This window comes from Arvicanthis niloticus, chromosome 5 (genome assembly GCF_011762505.2).
Source record: "Arvicanthis niloticus isolate mArvNil1 chromosome 5, mArvNil1.pat.X, whole genome shotgun sequence".
NCBI classification, from domain to species: Eukaryota; Metazoa; Chordata; class Mammalia; order Rodentia; family Muridae; genus Arvicanthis; species Arvicanthis niloticus.
Window position 1 is genome coordinate 85,984,156 of NC_047662.1, and position 19,728 is coordinate 86,003,883.

Sequence of the window (19,728 nt, forward strand, 5' to 3'; positions counted from 1 at the left end):
GCTAACTACTGGAAGATTTGGATAGTAGCAGCAGATATAATCCAGATTCTATAGCACTGTGCAGACAAAAGGCTGGAAAAACTCAGGTAAATTGGTCTAGAAACCAGGTGGTGAGTCCATAGAGGATGCTGGAAATCTTTTAAAGAACCAAAATAAAAGTTTTAGACAGTATTTCAGGATAAAATACAATGAAGCACTTTTAGACACAAAAAGTCATTAGTATATATGGAAAAGTGAAATGTGCATCCAAGAAAAAACCCGTGAGACAACTCTAGGGGAGTTGGAAGGGGATGATAACAAATTAAGGGGAATGTACTCTTAGCCTGATTTTAAATCTTCATCCTATGATATAGAACTTCTATATCATATGATACATGATATGGTACACATAATTTGAGGAACAATGTGCAATATAAATATTAAAGGAGAACTGACTTACAAGAGAGAAAGAGGTACTCAGCTATAGAATGACAAAGGTAAGAGTAAACAGGTCAGAATACAAATGCATCTAGATATACATTCTGAGAAAAGTAAAGAAATACTTCTCTCTTTCCTCTCCCCTCCCCCCACAGGCATATGCACACACACACACACACACACACACACACACACACACACACACACACGAGTAGAAGAGTTGAGAAATTCAGACCCAGGTGTGTCAAGTGTTGGCACTATTGATATTTTGAGGCAGATAATGCTGTTTGAGCAATGAGGGTAAGAGCTGCTCATTATACAATATTTAGCAGCATTTCTGTATTCGCATATTAGCTGCCAGTCACAGTCCCAAATTTGACAAGTCTCTAAATGCTTTTTTTTTTTCCCCCCTAGAATTATCCCAAAGGGCACAGGGACAAAATCACCTCCCATTGAGAAACCAGGGTCAGTTATTTGGTATGTAAGGGAGACATTCGGAAGTACGGATGTGCGGTAGCCTGAGAGCATTTCTCACCCACAACAATGCTGCCGAATACTAACACTAGTTTTTCTTCTATGTTGAATGAGTTGGTGATCACTGACACTTGACAGGGAAGACCTTGACAAAGTGGTATATATTTGTAGTAAAGCAAACGAGCCTGATTTTATGTTTTATTTGTTTTTTTTGTTTTTGTTTTGTTTGTTTGTTTGTTTGTTTGTTTGTTTTTTCCCCACGAGACTCGGGCAGAGACAAACGGGACGGAGCGGGCTTCGAACAGGCAGAGATAGAGAGAGCACAGAGGGCCCGCGCCCTCTGCGGGCGGCCACCTTAGTGGCTGCGCCACCAGTTTGCTAAGAGCCTGATTTTATGGTTTTACTGTTTCTTCCCACATCCTGTTAGGATTAGCTGCCTAACTTCCTATTAAGTTTTTACATGAGGAATTTATAACAGGTGTTCAATAATCATTTGTTAATTTATATTCTTAAATATAAGGTTGGTCCTACATTAAAAATATGATGGGATGAAAGCCAAGCTTGGTGACTTACCTTTGTAATTCCAGTATTTATGTGGCTGAGGCAGAAAGTTTACCATGAATTTGGAGCCAAATCAAGCTACCTCATGATTTCTAGGCCAGCCTGGGACCCAGTGTAAGATGTCACAATAACAAACAAGGATGCCAAAGGATGAGAGTCTGCTTTATAACTTCTTGGCATTTTTACAGAAGGGACTGCACTCAGCTTTTCATAAAACTATTTCTCCTGGATGTAGAATTATTAATGTAATGCCATCTTTCTGAATGTGGCACAGTGCCTCATCACCTCCATTCCTAAAAATAATAAAGCAGTCATGGATACCTTGAAAAACACTAAGGTCTGGGAAGGGGAGAAAAGGAAATATATAGGTCTTCCATATTTGACAGATATGATATAGGATACTCCAGGCATCTGAGGCATTTGTTATAACTTACTTACTCTAGCTTAAGCTTCCAAGTTTAGGGACTTGAGAGATGGCTCAGCACTTGCTACTCTTGAACAGGATTAGGATTCAGATCCCAATACCCACACGGCAGCTCACAACTCTAACTCCAGTTCCAGGGAATTGGATAACCTTTTCTGGCCTCCTTTGCATGCATGTGGTGCACAGATATACCTGTAGCAAAACACCCAAACACATAAATATAACTAATGTTTTATTTAAACATTTAAAAATTATTTTAAAATTCCAAGTTTCACCGGAGACGTTTCTTGCTATTTCTCAAAAATAGTTTTAGATTTATTATTTTTCATGTGTATGAGTGTTTTGCACACATTTAAGTATGTATACCACATGCATGCTTGTTACCTGTGGAGGTCAGAAGACCTTCATGCTTGTTGCCTGTTAGATTCCCTGGAAGTGGAGTTACAGAGGATTTGTGAGTCACCATGCAGCTGCTGGGGCTAGACTTCAGGGCCTCTGCAAGAGCAAGCAATGTTCTTAAGCACTGAGCCATGTCTCCAGCCCCTTGTTTATCTTTGAGCAGGGTCTTCATAGCATAGTCCAGGCTGACCTTGAATTTTTAATCTTCCTCCCTTAGCTTCCTGAATTCTGAAATAGGTAGGTCTCATCACACTTAGCTAAACTTAGTCTAGCTGGTGGTGGTGCATACCATTAATCCCATAGGAGAGAGACAGAGGCAGGCAGAGGCAGGCAGAGGCAGGCTATATAGTACATTTCTATATATCAAGTTCCAGGACAGCCACACTACATAGAGAGAAACCTTGTCTAAATAAATAAGTAAATAAAGAAGGGAAAAATAAATAATAATATAAGTCTAACAATGCATTTTATTTGTTTTTTAAGCTGACTTACTTTTTATTAGGTATACCGTAGTACTATGATTTTTTGCGTTCTAAATGGCTAGATTTCCCAAAAGTGTTGTTAATCTCATGCTATATTAGTTATTAATTATTCTTTTGTATCTCTACAACTTATCTGTTGAAATAATAAGTCATTATTTCCTTTCTGTAGTTTTGTAGTCTTATGATACTAATTTCCTCAGGGAATGACTGGTTTTTATGTAAAGGTGCCAGTTCCCTGGACACTTGACAGCTCTCACCAATTAGCATAGTTCCTTGCACATAATACGTGCTTAAAATACTTTATGAGGGCCGGGCAGACAGCTCAGTGAGTGAAGGCACTTGCTGCCAACCTGATGATCTGATTCGATACCTGGTACCCAAAGAGTAGAAGGAAAGAAAAGACTCCCTTCATGTTGTCTGCTCATCTCCACATAAGTGCCCATATACACACCCATACATACCAAACACCAAATAAATAAATAAATAAATAAATAAATAAATGCAATCAAAATAGTTAATGAATGAATCTGTGAGTGAATAATGAAACCTTATTGACTAGAAGGTTTGCATACTATAGCTATGTAATTTGGCGGGGGTGGGGGTGGCAACAAAATGTGAGGCATTTTAGGGGAATATTTCTTTTTTCTTTTTTTTTCTTTTTTTGGTTTTTCGAGACAGGGTTTCTCTGTGTAGCCCTGGCTGTCCTGGAACTCACTTTGTAGACCAGGCTGGCCTCGAACTCAGAAATCCGCCTGCCTCTGCCTCCCAAGTGCTGGGATTAAAGGCATGCGCCACCACCGTCCGGCAGGGGAATATTTCTGAAGGAATGTTAAATTGTATTCTGCTTTTCCATTTGTTCCAAGGAAGTAGAGACCGAATTATTTTATTTATTCCAACCAATATGTTCCTGAATTATACTCTCAAGTCCAATGGGTAAAATTTCTAACCTGGTTAGAGTCTAATACATGAATTCTTCAATGCACGTAAAAGGCACAGCATCATGTGAGAGGGCTCATAGTCCAAAAACTGAGGAACTGACCATGTGAGAGAGGTCATCAGGCCTACAAAGGTGAATGCCAACATGCTTGATTTCTTGCATTTGTTGGAAAGGTCAGTACACCAACATGAAATGCTAGGTTCTCTTCTGCACCTGCACTTTTCTTCATGCTAATGTCATCGGAGCCACAGCTCTCTTTCAGCAGTAATTACCTACTTTAATCATGCTGAATATGCTGTGCTAAAATATTTCTTTTTGGTCTACTGATGCAAGACAGCTCCTTCAGGAGGATCAAAAGACAGTATTAGAAGCCACACCCAAGACAATAAGTCACTTGTGTAACACACTTATGCAATGCCCCTTTCATTCCATATATCCAGATTTTCTGCACGATCTGGTTTGAGCTGATATGCAATTCTGTCTCAAGAAGACAGCTTGCCATATTCATGCCGTGCTCACTTAGCATGCATGTGCTCGTGCTTGTAGAACATTTTATACACATTAATATCCAGGCAAAAACACTGAAAGCCTACATTTAACAAAAATACAAAACTAAATAGTTACATCAAAAGGATTTTTAGAAGAAATGAATTAACTTTTTACTTCAGTGATTACCTTGGGAAAGGCATAAAGATAATTAAGGCATGGCATGTAAACCATGATCTCAGGAACAGTGTGGTCTGATGGGTGAGGCAGACATGAGCGAAACAATTATTGTGTGTGTGTTTTAATAAAGCACTGTCCAACAGCCTTGAGAGGAGGAAAGTCTGAGAAATGTTCAGCGTTCCGTGGTGAATAGGGCTGCTCTGTGCTAAGGATCTCAGACTATGCTGTGGAGGATGAGCTCTGCGGGCCTGAGCGTAGAGGTGGGACCCTCCATTAGTTATGTTAAAATCAGCATCCTGGCAGCAACGGTTAGACTTTTCTGAAGGAATGTTAAAAACAAACAAACAAACAAACAAACAAAAAACCCAAACAAACAGAACAACTTCAGTCAAGGATTTGTGATCATCTTTCTTAGCATCATCAGTGTCTGACACAGTATGTTTTTATTAAACATTAAACATTTTCATCATGGCCACATGACAGTAAACGAAACAGCGACTGCAATGGATTTTCTCCTTTCCCCTTCCCATAACGTAAGTGTTCTAGTCTTTAAGTACAGCAGAGGTTTCATGGATATTTCTTAACACACTTTTAAAATTATACATTGTCTTATTTACTTTTGTGTATCAATATCATATTTCGCAATTTAAAGTGCACACACAATGAAACATGGATCCTTTAGCCTGTAGTTCACTGTCTCCTCTACCATGTGACCTCCTAAATCCTGGCTCTAGTCTAAGCCCATGAGAATAGAGAGCACAGAAGATCAATCAGGGTAATGAGATAGAGGAAATGTAAGCTACCAGAGGACTCGATGGGAGGGCTGAGGGGAGGGGGAACGGACGGACAGACCGACAGATTTGTTCTACCAATCCTGAACTCCTTACCTTTGGACTTCTTATAATATTTTGAAATTTCCTGTTATTTCTACAGCTAGATTTTACTTTAACTACTATACCTATCTAGGCATAACCTTAGTAGGAATGGTGGGGCTTCAGTCCAATCTCTTCCCCTTCCAGTGATGAAATGAAAAACTTTTCCTAATCACATGCTCCCCAATGTGATATTCTGTCTCACTATAGACCATTTTAAAGTCAGACAATCTACTCAACAGAAAAACTGTCCTATCAAATGCATACATACAAACATACAAGTATAATAGCCAATTCATGTAAGAAAAAGCCCAAAGGACTATAAATACCTAAAAAGTGTTTAATTATCAAATAAAGTACTTGATATGTTATACTGACAAAATTTTCTAGAGAGCAATATACTCAGTACTGCTGTGTATTGTGTTTGCTGGATATTCAGAAAAAAATATCCCTCTAGACATTGTTAATATAAATTGCTATAATTTTTTTTTAAAGGAAAACAAGGTATGTCTATCTTAAATGCTCTCATGACTTCAGACAACAAATAAAAAAAAAGATTCCATAGAAATTATTCAAGAGCAAATATCCAAGAATCTCACCGGGACATTTAGGTGAAATCCTGGAAGTAATCATTAGTTGTGGCATATTGAATAAATTATGGTAAAGCTTTACCATGAGACACCCTATTTATTCAGCTAGGGTTTTTGGTTTTGCTTATTTATTTTTCCAAGACAGGGTTTCTTGTGTAGCCCTGGCTGTCCTGGAACTCACTCTGTAGGCCAGGCTGGCCTTGAACTCACATTGATTGGCCTGCCTCTGCCTCCGGAGTGTTGGGATTAAATGCATGTGCCACCACTGCCTCAACTATTTTTGTAGTAATGATGCATTAGATGGGTGGATGCTGACCTGGAAGGTTCTTCATGAATTTTTGCTTAGTGATGAAAGTGAAGTACCCATTTAATATTTCTGAACAATCAATCAACTTTGTAATTATCTAGGTGGTAGATAATGACACGCAAAGTATCAAAAGACAGAATCTACATTTTTAAAAGTTATTTTGTGCATATGGGGAGGGGCATGAATGTCCCAGCCAGTGTGTAGGGGGTCAAAGGACAACTTGTGGGAGTCAGGTCTCTCCTTCCACCTTGTGGGTACTAGGGTTTAAACTTGGGTCATCAGCCTTAGTGGCAAACACCTTAACTTGCTAACCATTTCACTAGCCCTGGAATGGTTACCTTATCTGGGAGTCAGGACAGAAGTGAAGGTTACTTCTATACATATCTTTGGATGGTTTTACTGGTCCTAGTGAGTTTGTATTACTTTTCTAATTAGCAAAATTATATAATTTTAGTTCTAATAAATGTGTGGAAGAATGCAAAGTAATGTACTTAATAATGTGTGGAAGATTGCAAAGTAATGTACTTCATTGGCAGGTGGATTACAAACTTGTTGTTAAATGATAACCCATATTACTAAAACATATTGCACAAATCTGTGGAAAATGGAATGAAGTAAGGGACTTAAGGCAACGAAGTGGCTTGCCTCACTGATGTTTCACAATAAGCATTTCAATATTAGCTAGAAAGAGATATGAATTAATAAAATAAATAAATACACATTACTTCCTGCAATCTCCTGGGAAGAAGCTCAGTGCCAAGCTGTACCATGAAAAAGAAAGCAGAAGTTAGAAACACAAAGGAATAAGCTGTTCTTTATCGGGGGAGGTGTAGTCACTCTAAGTTAGAATGTGTAAGGGAGTGGCCATCAATCAAGATCTAAAATCCACACATTCCCATTCAAAGCCCTGCCTCAAATTTCCTTTCCGCCACTCCTCAAATGTTCTTTCTCCTGTACTGTACAGCCACCTGGCCACACACCAACATATGCCTCCTCCTTTTGCCCTCTGTCATTCTCTGAAGCCACTTCAGAAGCTCTCTCAAAGTTACCTCTCAAAGTTACCTGTGAAAAGCTACCCGCCATGCATTGCTTCCGGGGACCTTAGCTAATTAACATAGACAAGAGACAAACCCAGACTTCCGCTCTTATTGACTTCCGGTTGACAACGCCTCGGTCAAACCCACCCAGAGTCACACCAGACCCCCAGTGTCATACCTCACCCCTAGTGCCATGCCTCACCCAGCCTACCACGGTGGGGAAAAAGGCACGAACTCTGGGCGGAACAGGATGCCTGCCCTAGACTAGCACATCCTGGCAACTGGAGAACCAACCCAAAGGGCGGAGTCTGGCCTGGCCAATGGGAACGTTGAGTACCTCAGCCATCTGAGGTCACGTGCTCAGTGGGCGGGGAAATTGCCTCCTACAAAATCCGAAGCCGGAAATTTTTTTTTTTTACCTCACCAGAGGAGAAGCCCGCCAGACGGAAGGAAGGCCTCTCTAGCTGAGGGTAAGGAAAGATTTGAGGGGGCTAACGTATTGCAGCTCAGAATTCTCTAGAAAGCAGATTTCTGAGGTGTGGTTTAAGTAGCGGAGGAGGGATGAGATCTCGAACCCAGCTTCGGCCCAAGGCTAAGTAGGCGCAGGGAATCCGCACGGCCTGGCAGGGGCCAGTGGGGTTTCCACCAAACTAGCTGCATATGTTACGGGAAAGTAACCAAAACGAGCCTCTAAAATTTTACATGCTCCCCACTCCTCCCCATCGCACCCCACCACCACGCCCCTAGGAAAAAAAGATTTTTATGTGATTTCTGTGAGGGAGTGTGGAAGGGAAAATTCCAGAATGCCTTCATGTAATGAGAGAAAATGCAACTTAAACTCGGAGATTCACGCTCATCCTGGGTGTTAATATTGGTCAAGCTAACTTCCCCAACTTTGTGTCCAAGAACCTGATCTAATTATTATGTATTTTGACCCGTTATTCCGGGAGGAGCGGCCAGAGAGGAAGTATAAAATCTTTTAGAAGTAGGTTTAAAAATAAACCTGGGATATTGCTGCAATTTAAAAGTTAATCTTTAAAAAAAAATTGTCTCTGGCAAGTGTGGTGCCGCACGCTTTTAATACCACCAGCTCAAGAGGCAGATTGTCTCTGAGTTCGAGGCCTACCGTAGTGCGACTTTGTCTTAGAAGTCAACAAACAAACAAACAGCTAATCTTGACCATGAGTATGCTTGTCTGTGTGTTTGGCCTTTAAATATAAAGCCAATTTATCTTTTCATCCCACCCATCCACCAAACTAAGATGGGTTCGGATACTTGTTATTAAATGCAATAGAATTAGCAGATGAAATTCTGATAGGGAATGTAATGTATGGTATCTTTAGTTAATATCATGAATGTCAATTATCAACGCCACTACAAAAAAAAAAAAAAAGCTTCCTTCAAAGTAATTTGTTGGGACTGCCTACTCTAAAGCCGATAGAAATACTTTGCCGGGCAGTGGTGGCGCATGCCTTTAATCCCAGCACTTGGGAGGCAGAGGCAGGCAGATTTCTGAGTTCGAGGCCAACCTGGTCTACAGAGTGAGTTCCAGGACAGCCAGGGCTACACAGAGAAACCCTGTCTCGAAAAACCAAAAAAAAAAAAAAAACCAAAAAAAAAAAAAAAAAAGAAATACTAAGCTTTACATGTAAGGATAGAAAATTGAAAATAAATGCTAACCATAAATTGAGTTGTAGATTGAGTAGAATTGTGCTTGCTTTTAGTCTGTAAACCTATTTCTAGGATGATACGCAGGCATAATTTTCTGGGGAAAAGAATGTAACTTTAAAACAGGAAAATTTGGGACTATAGCTATGGCTCAATGGTTAAAGCACTGCCTGCTCTTTCAGAGAATCCAGGTTTGATTCCCAGCACTCAAATGGCAGTTCTCAACATCGGTAACCACAGGGGATCCAAGGGCACTAGGCGCACACATTGTACACAGACACACATACACACACACAGACAGAACACTTATACATATAAATTTTTGAAAAAGATGTGAAAATTCTAGAATTCATTTGCTTCAAAGACTGCAATACAATGTGTGAAAAGGCACAGAGGTGTAATGATTATATTCTCAGATAGTCATTAGTAAAAGAATGCCATATTAACATTAAGAGTGGGTACAGTACACAACTGGCACCATACTTATAGGTACTTAAGACTGTCCGTATCAGGCTGGAGAGATGGCTCAGTGGTTAAGATCACTGATTGCTCTTCCAAAGGACCTGAGTTCAATTCCCAGCAACCACGTAGTGACTCACAACCATCTGTAATGGGTTCTGAAGCCCTCTTCTGGTGTGTCTAAAGACAGCTACAATATCAAAACTAATCTGGAGTGTGCATTTGCTCAGTTTAATTGAAGGACTTACTGTAATATCTAAAATTTTCTGTTACTAATCAAAATAACTGTTATGGATTATTTTAGAAGTTTATTTGCTTTTAAGACTTCAGCAAGTTGAGTAATTAAGGTTGTTTACTTTGGGCCAGTGAGATGGGTAAAGGCACCTGCCAGTAGCCTGAGGATCTGAATTTGATCCCTAGGACCTTCAGAGTAGGAGGGAACAGAATTCCACAAGTTGTTCCTTCACACACACACACACACACACACACACACACACACACACACACACACACACACACGGGGGTCGGGGGAAGGAGAGGGAGAGAGAGAGAAATAAGTGAATAGAGATGCAATGAAAGTTTTACAAAAAGAATATTTACCTGATGATAACTAAAGACAGGATAGATTATAGCCCTCTCCTGTGGATAATTGGATTTCTTCAGGTCTTCTTTTTTTGTTGTGTTTTTGTTTTGTTTTTGAGGATGGGTTTCTCTCCATAGCCCTGGTTATCCTGGAACTTACTCTGTAGATCAGGCTAGCCTCGAACTCGAACTCGAACTCAGAGATCCACCTGCCACTGCCTCCTGAGTGCTGGGATTAAAGGCCTGTGCCACTAATACCCTGGGTCCTTGACAATAGCAGCCAATGCTTTTAAGCACTGAACTGTCTCTCCAGCCCTTAATTTTTTTATTATAGAGTTTTGGCCTCGGTTATTTAATTTTATAATCACTGGAGAAACACAATTACCCTAGATAAAACATTTTCCATTTCTGCCACTCTGGCCTCTTTTCAACAATATTATCATGTTAAACATATTTGTACTCACCAACTTTTATGGATTAAATGACAAGAGAAAATATATACAAATTAATAACAATGTACATTATTTTGTATATTAAATATATCACAAAAATAAATGTTGCTTTATACTTTTATCATTTAGGACCCTTTGAAAAAGAAGTGGACAGAAGGTTTGTGGTTAAGAGAGTTTTTTCTCCTCTTGCCTTTGCTATCTTACCAACATTTAACTTTTATGTTTCTAGATATTGAACTTTGTATGGCTTTGGACGGAAGAGCTATGTTTTCAGCCTTCAAATATTATGCAATAGACTATTTGCATGAGGTACGATGTTACTGGCTTGCTGTCCATTTACTATGAATTATTCTTGAAAACATGTTAGGTGTGTTCAGTACATGATAGTTGTCAGTAATCCATAAGTTTATCTTTTGTTGTTTTCAGAGTCATTAAAATTACCTTATTTTTTTATTGTAATTAAAACACTCATTTGTGTGTGGGAGCATGTGTGTGGGTAAACATGTTTGTGTTTGTACATGTGTGTAGGGGTACATACCCTTGCGATGGTGTGCATGGAGAGGTTAAAAAAACAGCTTATAAGAATTGGTTCTGTCTTTCCACTGTGTGGATCCTTGGGGAATCAAGCTGAGGTCATCAGCTTTGGTGGTAAGGGTCTTCACCTCTGAAGCCATCTCACCAGCCCTAGTTTTAACCTTTAATAGTTCTTTAAAAGGCCACTTTTATAAGGTACTTTTAAATTAAATTAAAATAATTAAATAGCAAAGTAAGTCTGAAGCTATCTGAAGAAAAAGTTTTGTCAAGTTTGAAGAGTGATTATTAAACAAAGTGGTCTTCTTTTTTAAAAAAATATTTTATTTATTATATGTATGTATGTGAGTACACTGTAGCTGTCTTCAGACACACCAGAAGAGGGTATCGGATCCCACTGCAGATGGTTATGAGCCACCATGTGGTTGCTGGGAATTGAACTCAGGACCTCTGGAAGAGTAGTCAGTGCTCTTCATCACTGAGCCATCTCTCCAGCCATCTCTCCTCCCTCCCCCCTTTTTTAAAAAATATGTGCTCACACCAACTGATTTTTTTAAAGATTTATTTTATGTATATAAGTACACTGTAGCTGTCTTCAGAAACACCAGAAGAGGGTATCGGATCCCACTACAGATGGTTGTGAACCACCATGTAGTTGCTGGGAATTGAACTCAGGACCTATAGAAGAGGAGACAGTGCTCTTAACCACTGAGCCATCTCTCTAGCCCAAAGTGATCTTTTAAGAGACATGGTGAATGGTGGCACATGGCTGTAATTCCAGTACTTGGAAAGCTAACACAGGCCACCAAGGGCAGTATAGTGATACCGCATCTCAGAAAGAGAAAAGAAACAAATACTTAGAAAGAATAGGCACAAAAGTAATCCTGCTTATCATTCTTGTGACAATAACACATGTCTCAATGAACCAGATATTTTGTCTATGTAGTGGATTATGTCAGTTAATCACTGTAAGTATTCTTGTGTCAAATATTCGTTATTCTATAGATTTGACAGTTTCACAGTTAACAAAATAATGTCCACAGAAGCTAAGAAGCTTATGAAAATATCAGCTGTGAATTTCAAGTCCAGGCATATTGTTAATAAATGAGCTGTAGTAGAGGTTATGTAGTAGTTCATTGTTCTTACAATGATAATTGACAAGTTAAATTTCATTTTTACTATTACATTATCCTGTCTCATCTGCCAGCACAAAAACATTCCACTAAACTAAAACAATGTTATATTTTATAAGATTAAGAAATACATATAGTCAGCTGAGTGGTGGTTGCACCTTTAATCCCAGCACTTGGGAGGCAGAAGCAGGCAGATCTCTAAGTTCTAGGCCATCCTGGTCTACAGAGTGAGTTCAGGATAGCTAGGGCTATGTAAAAAAACTCTGTCTTGAAAAAAAAAAAAACAAAACCAAAACATATATATTCAGGTTTTATTTATTCTCTCATAACTGAGAGACACAAATAGTTATATGCTTAAGTGGGAATCATAATTCAATGTTATGTTTATTAATGTATTGATTATTTACAAAAATGCAGATAATCAAAAGTCCTCAAAGATTTGTGTTACTCATGGTGCCTTAATTCTCTGCTGCACACTGCACTCCTTGGTGTGATAGATGTGACGCTGAGAAATGTCAACTCTCGCGGAAGATGTGGGACTTGACAGGATCAGTGAAGCAGTGGTAAAAGCCACCCAAATGACAACTAAGGCTTTCATAAAGATCGTGCAAAATAAGAATGCTTAACAAACAAGAGAAAGAAAACAATCTGCATATATATCCAAGGACTCAGAGTTATGCTAATTCAAAATTCTCCACAAGTTATCTTCTTTTTGATCATAAAGAAGAAAGCAAATGCCATCTATGTCATCAAATATAATTTATGAGAAAATTATACCAAAAGCAATTATAAACAAAAATTTTTAGATATAATTTATTTCTTGTAACTTTTTTAGATAGAGTGCTAGTCAAGCTTTCTTTCCTGTTTACATGTGTCTTTGGTCATCATTTTACATAGGCCAGATTAAATGATCTTTTATACCACTTATTCTTGGATGATGATGTCTTATTTAACATAACTCCTTTGGCAAAATAAAACATAATGAAAAACACAGACGTTTTGCCTGTATATGGAATAATGAATTCAATGGGAAGTCAAAGTTATAGGAGGAGACTGAATAGAGGAGATGATGCTTCAGCTGAGAGAGACAGCTCTAGAACAGCAGCACTTTTGTCACAGAGTAGGCGCGGTACGGGTAAATGGAAGGAAAATCACATTGTTAAGTGATATAGTACTTTCTTTGTTAGTTAAGCATGCATATATTTTAACCTGTCATAGAAAAAATGTTTATAAGACAACAATCTGATATTATTCTCTATTATGTGGTTCTTTAATTTGATATTTTTATAACAAACACATTGCTTTAAAAATTATATCAACTTATGACAATAATATTCTGAATATTGGTAAATAGTATATGGTAAAATTATTTTACCTTTTCATACAGAATACAGTTAAAGAAAGGCTTTACAGAGATTCTTTTTTGCTTCAGATTCCCTCATGTTTAAATCAAGATAAAAAAATTATTGATGATAAATATAGGAGTCCATGGACAAGAGGTATGTTTTTTTTTTTTTTATTTCTTGAAAATGATTTCTGAGTTCAGTGTGGTAAATTAAGAAACTTAGGCCATAGGACTGGGTAAGAAAAAGGAGCTCTGAGATGTGAGCAAATTTTGTATTATCTAAGGCTTTGTAGAATGTAACATGGACCTTTCTTATCTATTTTTATACAAACAACAGCCTGGATGTCTGTGCGCCCTTGAAACCATATATTCAAATTTAACCCCCATTGTGATTGTATTCAGAAGAGGGGTCATGAGACTGGAGATTAGCACTCTTGTACAAGAGATCCTGAAGAACCCCTTTTCCTTTCTGTCCTTAGGACATAGCAAGATGAAGTAGAAGAGAATCTCCATCAGATACCAAGTCTATCAGAGTCTTGTTATTGGACTTTCTAATCCATAGTACCATGAAAAATAAATGTTCTTAGTTGAGTCACCTAGTCTGTAGTACTTGTGGTATAACAGCTCAAACTGGCTAATAAAGTTGCAAATATAGGAAAACATTGGACAGTTTTTTGTTTGTTTGTTTGTTTTTGTTTTTGTTTTTTGTTTTTTCGAGACAGGGTTTCTCTGTGTAGCCCTGGCTGTCCTGGAACTCACTCTGTAGACCAGGCTGGCCTCGAACTCAGAAATCCACCTGCCTCTGCCTCCCAAGTGCTGGGATTAAAGGAATGCGCCACCACTGCCTGGCCTAACATTGGACAGTTTTAAGAAAAAGAATGAGAGAGCCCAAATCACATTTCAGAAAAGACAACTCTGGTTGCTTAAAATAAGGGAAGGGTAGAGGTTGGGAGTCAAAAGTAGAGACATGGGGACTAGTAAGACAGCTCAGTGGGTAAGGATGCTTGCTGCCAAACCTGACAGCCTGACTTTGAACCTTGGAACCAGTGGGACTGGAGGTGAGAACTGACTCTGACCTCTACACACATTGTAGCCTTGGAGTATAGTGAGAAGAGAATGGGAAATGAAAACAGTGGGTTTTGGCAACTTTTTTTTAAAAGATTTTTTTTTAATTGTATATACAGTGTTCTGCCTGCCTGCATGCCTGCAGGCCAGAAGAGGGCACCAGATCACATCACAGATGGTTGTGAGCCACCATGTGGTTGCTGGGAGTTGAACTCAGGATCTCTGGAAGAGCAACTAGTGTTCTTAACCTCTGAGCCATCTCTCCAGCCCTCCCAAACCTTTCTTTCTCTTTAAAGAAAAGTTTTTGAGTATCCTGCAAGGAGCAGTAGCATTTCCACTACTGAAAGTACTGCCTGTTTGAAGTAAAATGAAGCAGTAGGTCAAAGAAAATGAAGTAAAGATTATTTTTCCTTTCTTTTTTCTTTTCTTCTTTCTTTCTTTCTTTCTTTCTTTCCTTCTTTCTTTCTTTCTTTCTTTTTTTTTTTTTTGAGACAGGCTCTCTTTATTATGTTACTCTGGCTGTCCTGGAACTTGCTATGTAGATCAAGTTGGTCCTGACCTCAGACATTCACCTCTCTCTACCTTCTGAGTGATTGTGATTGTATTAAAGGTATATGTAACCATGCACAACTAAGTGTTATTTTGATAATGTGATTTTTTTTGAGTATATGATAAAAAGTCAACTTGGAGTGTTTGCAGGAAAGGAAAAAATAACTTAAGAATAAAGAAGAATAGAATCAAGAGCACAGTTAGGAAAACTGGTATTTAATAGGAGCCAGAAGTCTTTTCCCTTTCGTAGACATGGTGACAGGACTCTTAAGACTCACAACAGTAGGCTGGTAGAACTGGTGCTGGAAGATGATTAGTTCCATCTTATATTAATTCTGTATGTTTATAGAAGAATTTTAACCCAGCAACATGGCTATTCTGACAAGGGATCACATCCAAATGTCTGTGTGATCTGGCTGGAATGACACATCTTTAATCTTTCTGGCTAGAATATAGTACACACCTTTAATACTAAATGATGAAGGTAATCTTGGTTTGTAGAAGGAAGCAGCCACTCTTGGAAGTGACATCTAATTGAGGGACAGACAGAATAATGAATCAGAGAAAGATTTGACAGAATGAATTAGAGATAGGATATGCCCAACTCTCATGAGAACAGCTCAGGGAGAGAATCAATTTAAGAGAGAGGGGCCAAAGGGAGAGGGAGAAAGGAGGAAAAGAATGCAGTTTTACTAGGACAGCTTTACAGAGACAGGTTGCAGGTGAAGATAGAACAAGCCATAGAATGAGGAGCCAGAAGATTAGAACAGATTGCCAGAGCTAGTTTGAGGCAAAACAGAGCAAGTCAGTGAGAAGCCAAGAGAAGTCAGATTGAATCAGTCAGTTTAGAGAGGAGTCTGAGCCAGAACAGCTGAGTTCAACCAGCCAGCCAGAATTCAGAAAGAACTAGAAAGGGTGAGCTCACTCAGCACTAAGCCTCTGAGATGACAATTACATCTGGTGAATAAAAGATGTTTTTACATATATAAAGGCAAAATTATAGACAGAACACTAGAGAATACAGTTGGATATTTGAGGGAAGAATGTGTGAAATAACTGTCAAATAGCAAGAAAACTGCTTTTAGTAGAGGATGTGTTATTCTTTGTCACTGTTGGATGACCATTTGAAATGTGATGTACTCTAAAATGAGATAATTCAGCATGGCAGATGATTTCCTCCATATACATAGAAAGTTGAGGATAGGGTTTTTCTAAGTGAGTACAAGGGAAAGGGAGGCAAGAGAATCAAGCCTTTCTAAGGCATTGATTATAGGACTGACAGAAATCTGCATGAGGAAGAAACAAGAAATCATGATGAATATATAAATGGAGGGATTAATAGAGTGTAAGTGATAATCATGTTGAAAGTGTAAACTAGCTGTTTTTTAAAAAAGACTTACTTATATTATTTTATGTATATGAGCATTTTGCCAGCATGCACAGATGTATGCACCACATGAATGTGTGGTGCGATGGATCCCCTGGAACTGGAACTACAGACAGTCGAGCTGCTATGTGAATGCTGGGAATTGAACCTGAGTCCTCTAGAGGAGCAGCCAGTGCTCTTAACCAGTGAGCCATCTCTCTAGCCCTAGAGAGTAGCTTTTATCAGTCTGTTGCTCTGAAAGTAAAGGAGACAGTTAATCATTTCTTCCTCTTTTGAAAAAACAAAACCAGAAATAACAGCTGCTAAATTTTATTGGGTACTTGCGATATGTCCGACATCATTCTAATTAATTTGAGTATCTCATCATGTTAAATCTTAACAACCCTATTATGAGATAGCTTTTGTTCCCAATTCATATTTAAGGAAACAGATAAAGAAAGGTTATGAGATTTACTCAAGATCATGAAGTTAATAAGTAGTAGCACAAGGATTACGATCTAGACTGAGTGATTCCCAGATGTGTTTTCTGAACCTCTACTTTGTTTCTTCATGAGGCATGGATGAAGATGTAACATAATCAAAGTAACAAACCTAGGCAAAAGTAACACTGAGAGACTCTGACGGGATACTACTCATGGTAGAATATGCACTTGCATATTCTGGCACAAGAGTATAATGTCCCTCTTCTTTAGGAATCAAGGATCTAATCTGAAAAGTGGTCTATAGTTGCATAAAATTTTAATATAAAGCTGTATAAAAGTACCAGAGTCCTACTAGCCATATTAGGGAACTCTGAGGAGAGCACATCAGAATGAACTGGAGTGCTTAATGAAGGCCTTGTGAGGCAGAGCATGAACTGTTGAACAGGATTATCTAGGGTCACAGCAGTGTCTAAGCGAAGAGAAGCTGTGATGCGGAGGGAGTTATTAATACATTCAGATGATATTTTCTTGACTATGATTGAGTTTAGGGCAAGTCGATTATAATAACCAGAATCAAATAGCACTTTGAAAAAGTAATTGTATTTGTGAATAAATAAAGATAACTCCATAATAAAAATGATGAATGTTTGGCTTTCTTCTGTAAGTGTAAAGGATATTTTAGAAGCTAATGTTGACTATTCTTTTTTAGCCTCACCTATTCCATTTCCGGAAATGACAGATAATTCAGTCTTGGATCAGCGGAGAACAAGGTTCTGTGTGGAGGATATTCCTGAGAAGTATGTATCCTGAATCTCAAATTCTCCTTATCTATAGATGACAAACAGTAAGCGCCACAGACACCTGAAAATCCCTTTACTTCCTGTACATTTTCTTTAAAGAAAGCTCTGATTTCAAGCATAGAGAAGAGGCTAATTGGAAGTTATTTATAGCCTCTTTTTATCCTTCCCTAGTTTGCCACACTTTAATTATTACTCTCTTCATCGATGTTACAAAAGATACTCAGAAATCAACCAGTGGCATTATACTTTTAGTTAATATGTCAATCATCTGGACAAAGTTTATTAATTTATATTAATATTAAACCTCCTTTAGTAAAAATGCAGAGTTAAGACAATTTTCTAATGTATTTTATCAATATTATTTATTATCAATTCAGTCATCCTTCAGATGTTTGCATATTTATATGTGTATACAAGTTACAAAACAAGCGAAGGTATAGAGTTATTCATTCAAGAAACAAAGCTTAAAAACAAAGCATCACAATCACTGAGCAAAGCACACTGGCAGAAGGAGGAACGTGAAGAAATGAGAAAAAGAAGATGAGCATCCTCTTGTGCACTGAATCCAGAAGCTGAAGTTTTCATTACTAATCCAAATAATTGCTTCACTTCATGCATAATGTGTATCAGACACTGGAGAGATTTTTGTTACTCATATTTTCAAACTTTATAAGTTAAATATTTTTTAATTTAATTTTTTTTACTTATTCACTTTACATCTTGCTCACTGCTCCCTCCCAGTTACCCCCCCCCCCCACAATCCTTCCCCCAATCCTCTCCTCGCCTCTCTTCTGAGTGGGTTGGGGCCTCACTGGGTATGCCTCCACTCTGGCACTTAAGTCTCTGCAAGAAGGACATATCCCATGTATAGGCAACAGCTTTTGGGATGCCCCCCATTCCTGTTGTTCGGGACCCATGTGAAGGTCAAGCTGCACAACTGCTACATATGAGTGGGGAGGCCTAGGTCCAGGCTGTGTATGTTCCTTGGTTCAGTCTCTGAGAGCCCCAAGGGTCCAGGTTAGTTGACTCTGTTGGTCTTCCTGTGGAGTTCCTATTCTCTTCAGGAGCCCAATTTAAATATTTCTTAATTGCAATGAAAATAAATGCCACCCCCCCACCACATTTACTTATGTGGCTTATATCCAGATTTCATTTACTTTTATTCTGAATCGTAGTCTGCTATATGGATATATCACATTTTACTTACCTGTTCATTAGGATGGACGTTAAGGTTGTTCATCCTTAATTTCCTTTTCTGCAATCGTGAGTATTTCTGCTGTTAACATTCATATTCAAGTTTTTGTGTAAACAGTTATCTAGAATTGGAATTACTGGGTCATACAGTAAGTTGTGTTTAACTTTTTAAGGAACTGCCAGGTGTGATCCAGTCAACTGTACTATTTATATTCCTACAAATATCATAAAGCTTATGGTTTATTCACATCCTTACTAATGCTCTATCATAGGTCCTTTTTATTATTTCTGTACTAGTGAGTTAAGAGGACAACAGGAAAATAACCATAGGGTTAGGATCAGCAGGAAGTCACTGCCTCCCCAGCTGTAAAACACACAACCTTTGATGGATATGTATTATCGATTCCAAACTGATCCAATAGAGATACATCCAGAAGGAGTAATTGTCAAACCTGTCCCTTTCCCACCTTTGATTTCCTGCCAAGGCTTCCTGATGGCTGATCCCAGCTAGAAATTAGAGGGCAAAAGCCTGCTTCTAAGTGTTTTGTGTATATTCCAGATACAAATTCTGGATCACATGTATGGTTTGCAAATGCTTTTGTTCTGTGATTTGTCTTCTCACTTTCCTGATGGTGTCCTTTGAAGCACATCTTAAAACTCTGATAGTTCAACTTGTATAGCTTATGCTCTCACAAGTTTGTTTAATTTTATACATATATAATTATATATGTAATTATATATGTATATCTATATACATATATAATTATATATACATATATATGTATATCTATATACATATATAATTATATATGTATATAGATATACATATATAATTATATATGTATATCTATATATATCTATACATAATATATAATTATATATGTAATTATATATATGTATAAATATACACACATATACATATGTGTGTATATATGTACATATATATATTATATTTTCCAGACTCTAAGGTCATAA

At 38.0% G+C, this 19,728-nt stretch overlaps 1 protein-coding gene across 1 annotated transcript in view; it reads left to right on the forward strand.

The window, feature by feature from the left end:
* Nucleotides 1–7,279: 7,279 nt before the first annotated feature.
* Nucleotides 7,280–19,728, forward strand: part of Shoc1 (shortage in chiasmata 1) — an 87,220-nt gene continuing 74,771 nt past the window's right edge. The window contains exons 1-4 of the mRNA XM_076934894.1: nucleotides 7,280–7,636; nucleotides 10,557–10,636; nucleotides 13,424–13,490; nucleotides 17,469–17,556. Of these exons, the coding sequence (XP_076791009.1) occupies nucleotides 10,571–10,636; nucleotides 13,424–13,490; nucleotides 17,469–17,556 (221 nt within the window). The 5' untranslated portion in view covers nucleotides 7,280–7,636; nucleotides 10,557–10,570. The remainder of the gene's footprint in view (nucleotides 7,637–10,556; nucleotides 10,637–13,423; nucleotides 13,491–17,468; nucleotides 17,557–19,728) is intronic.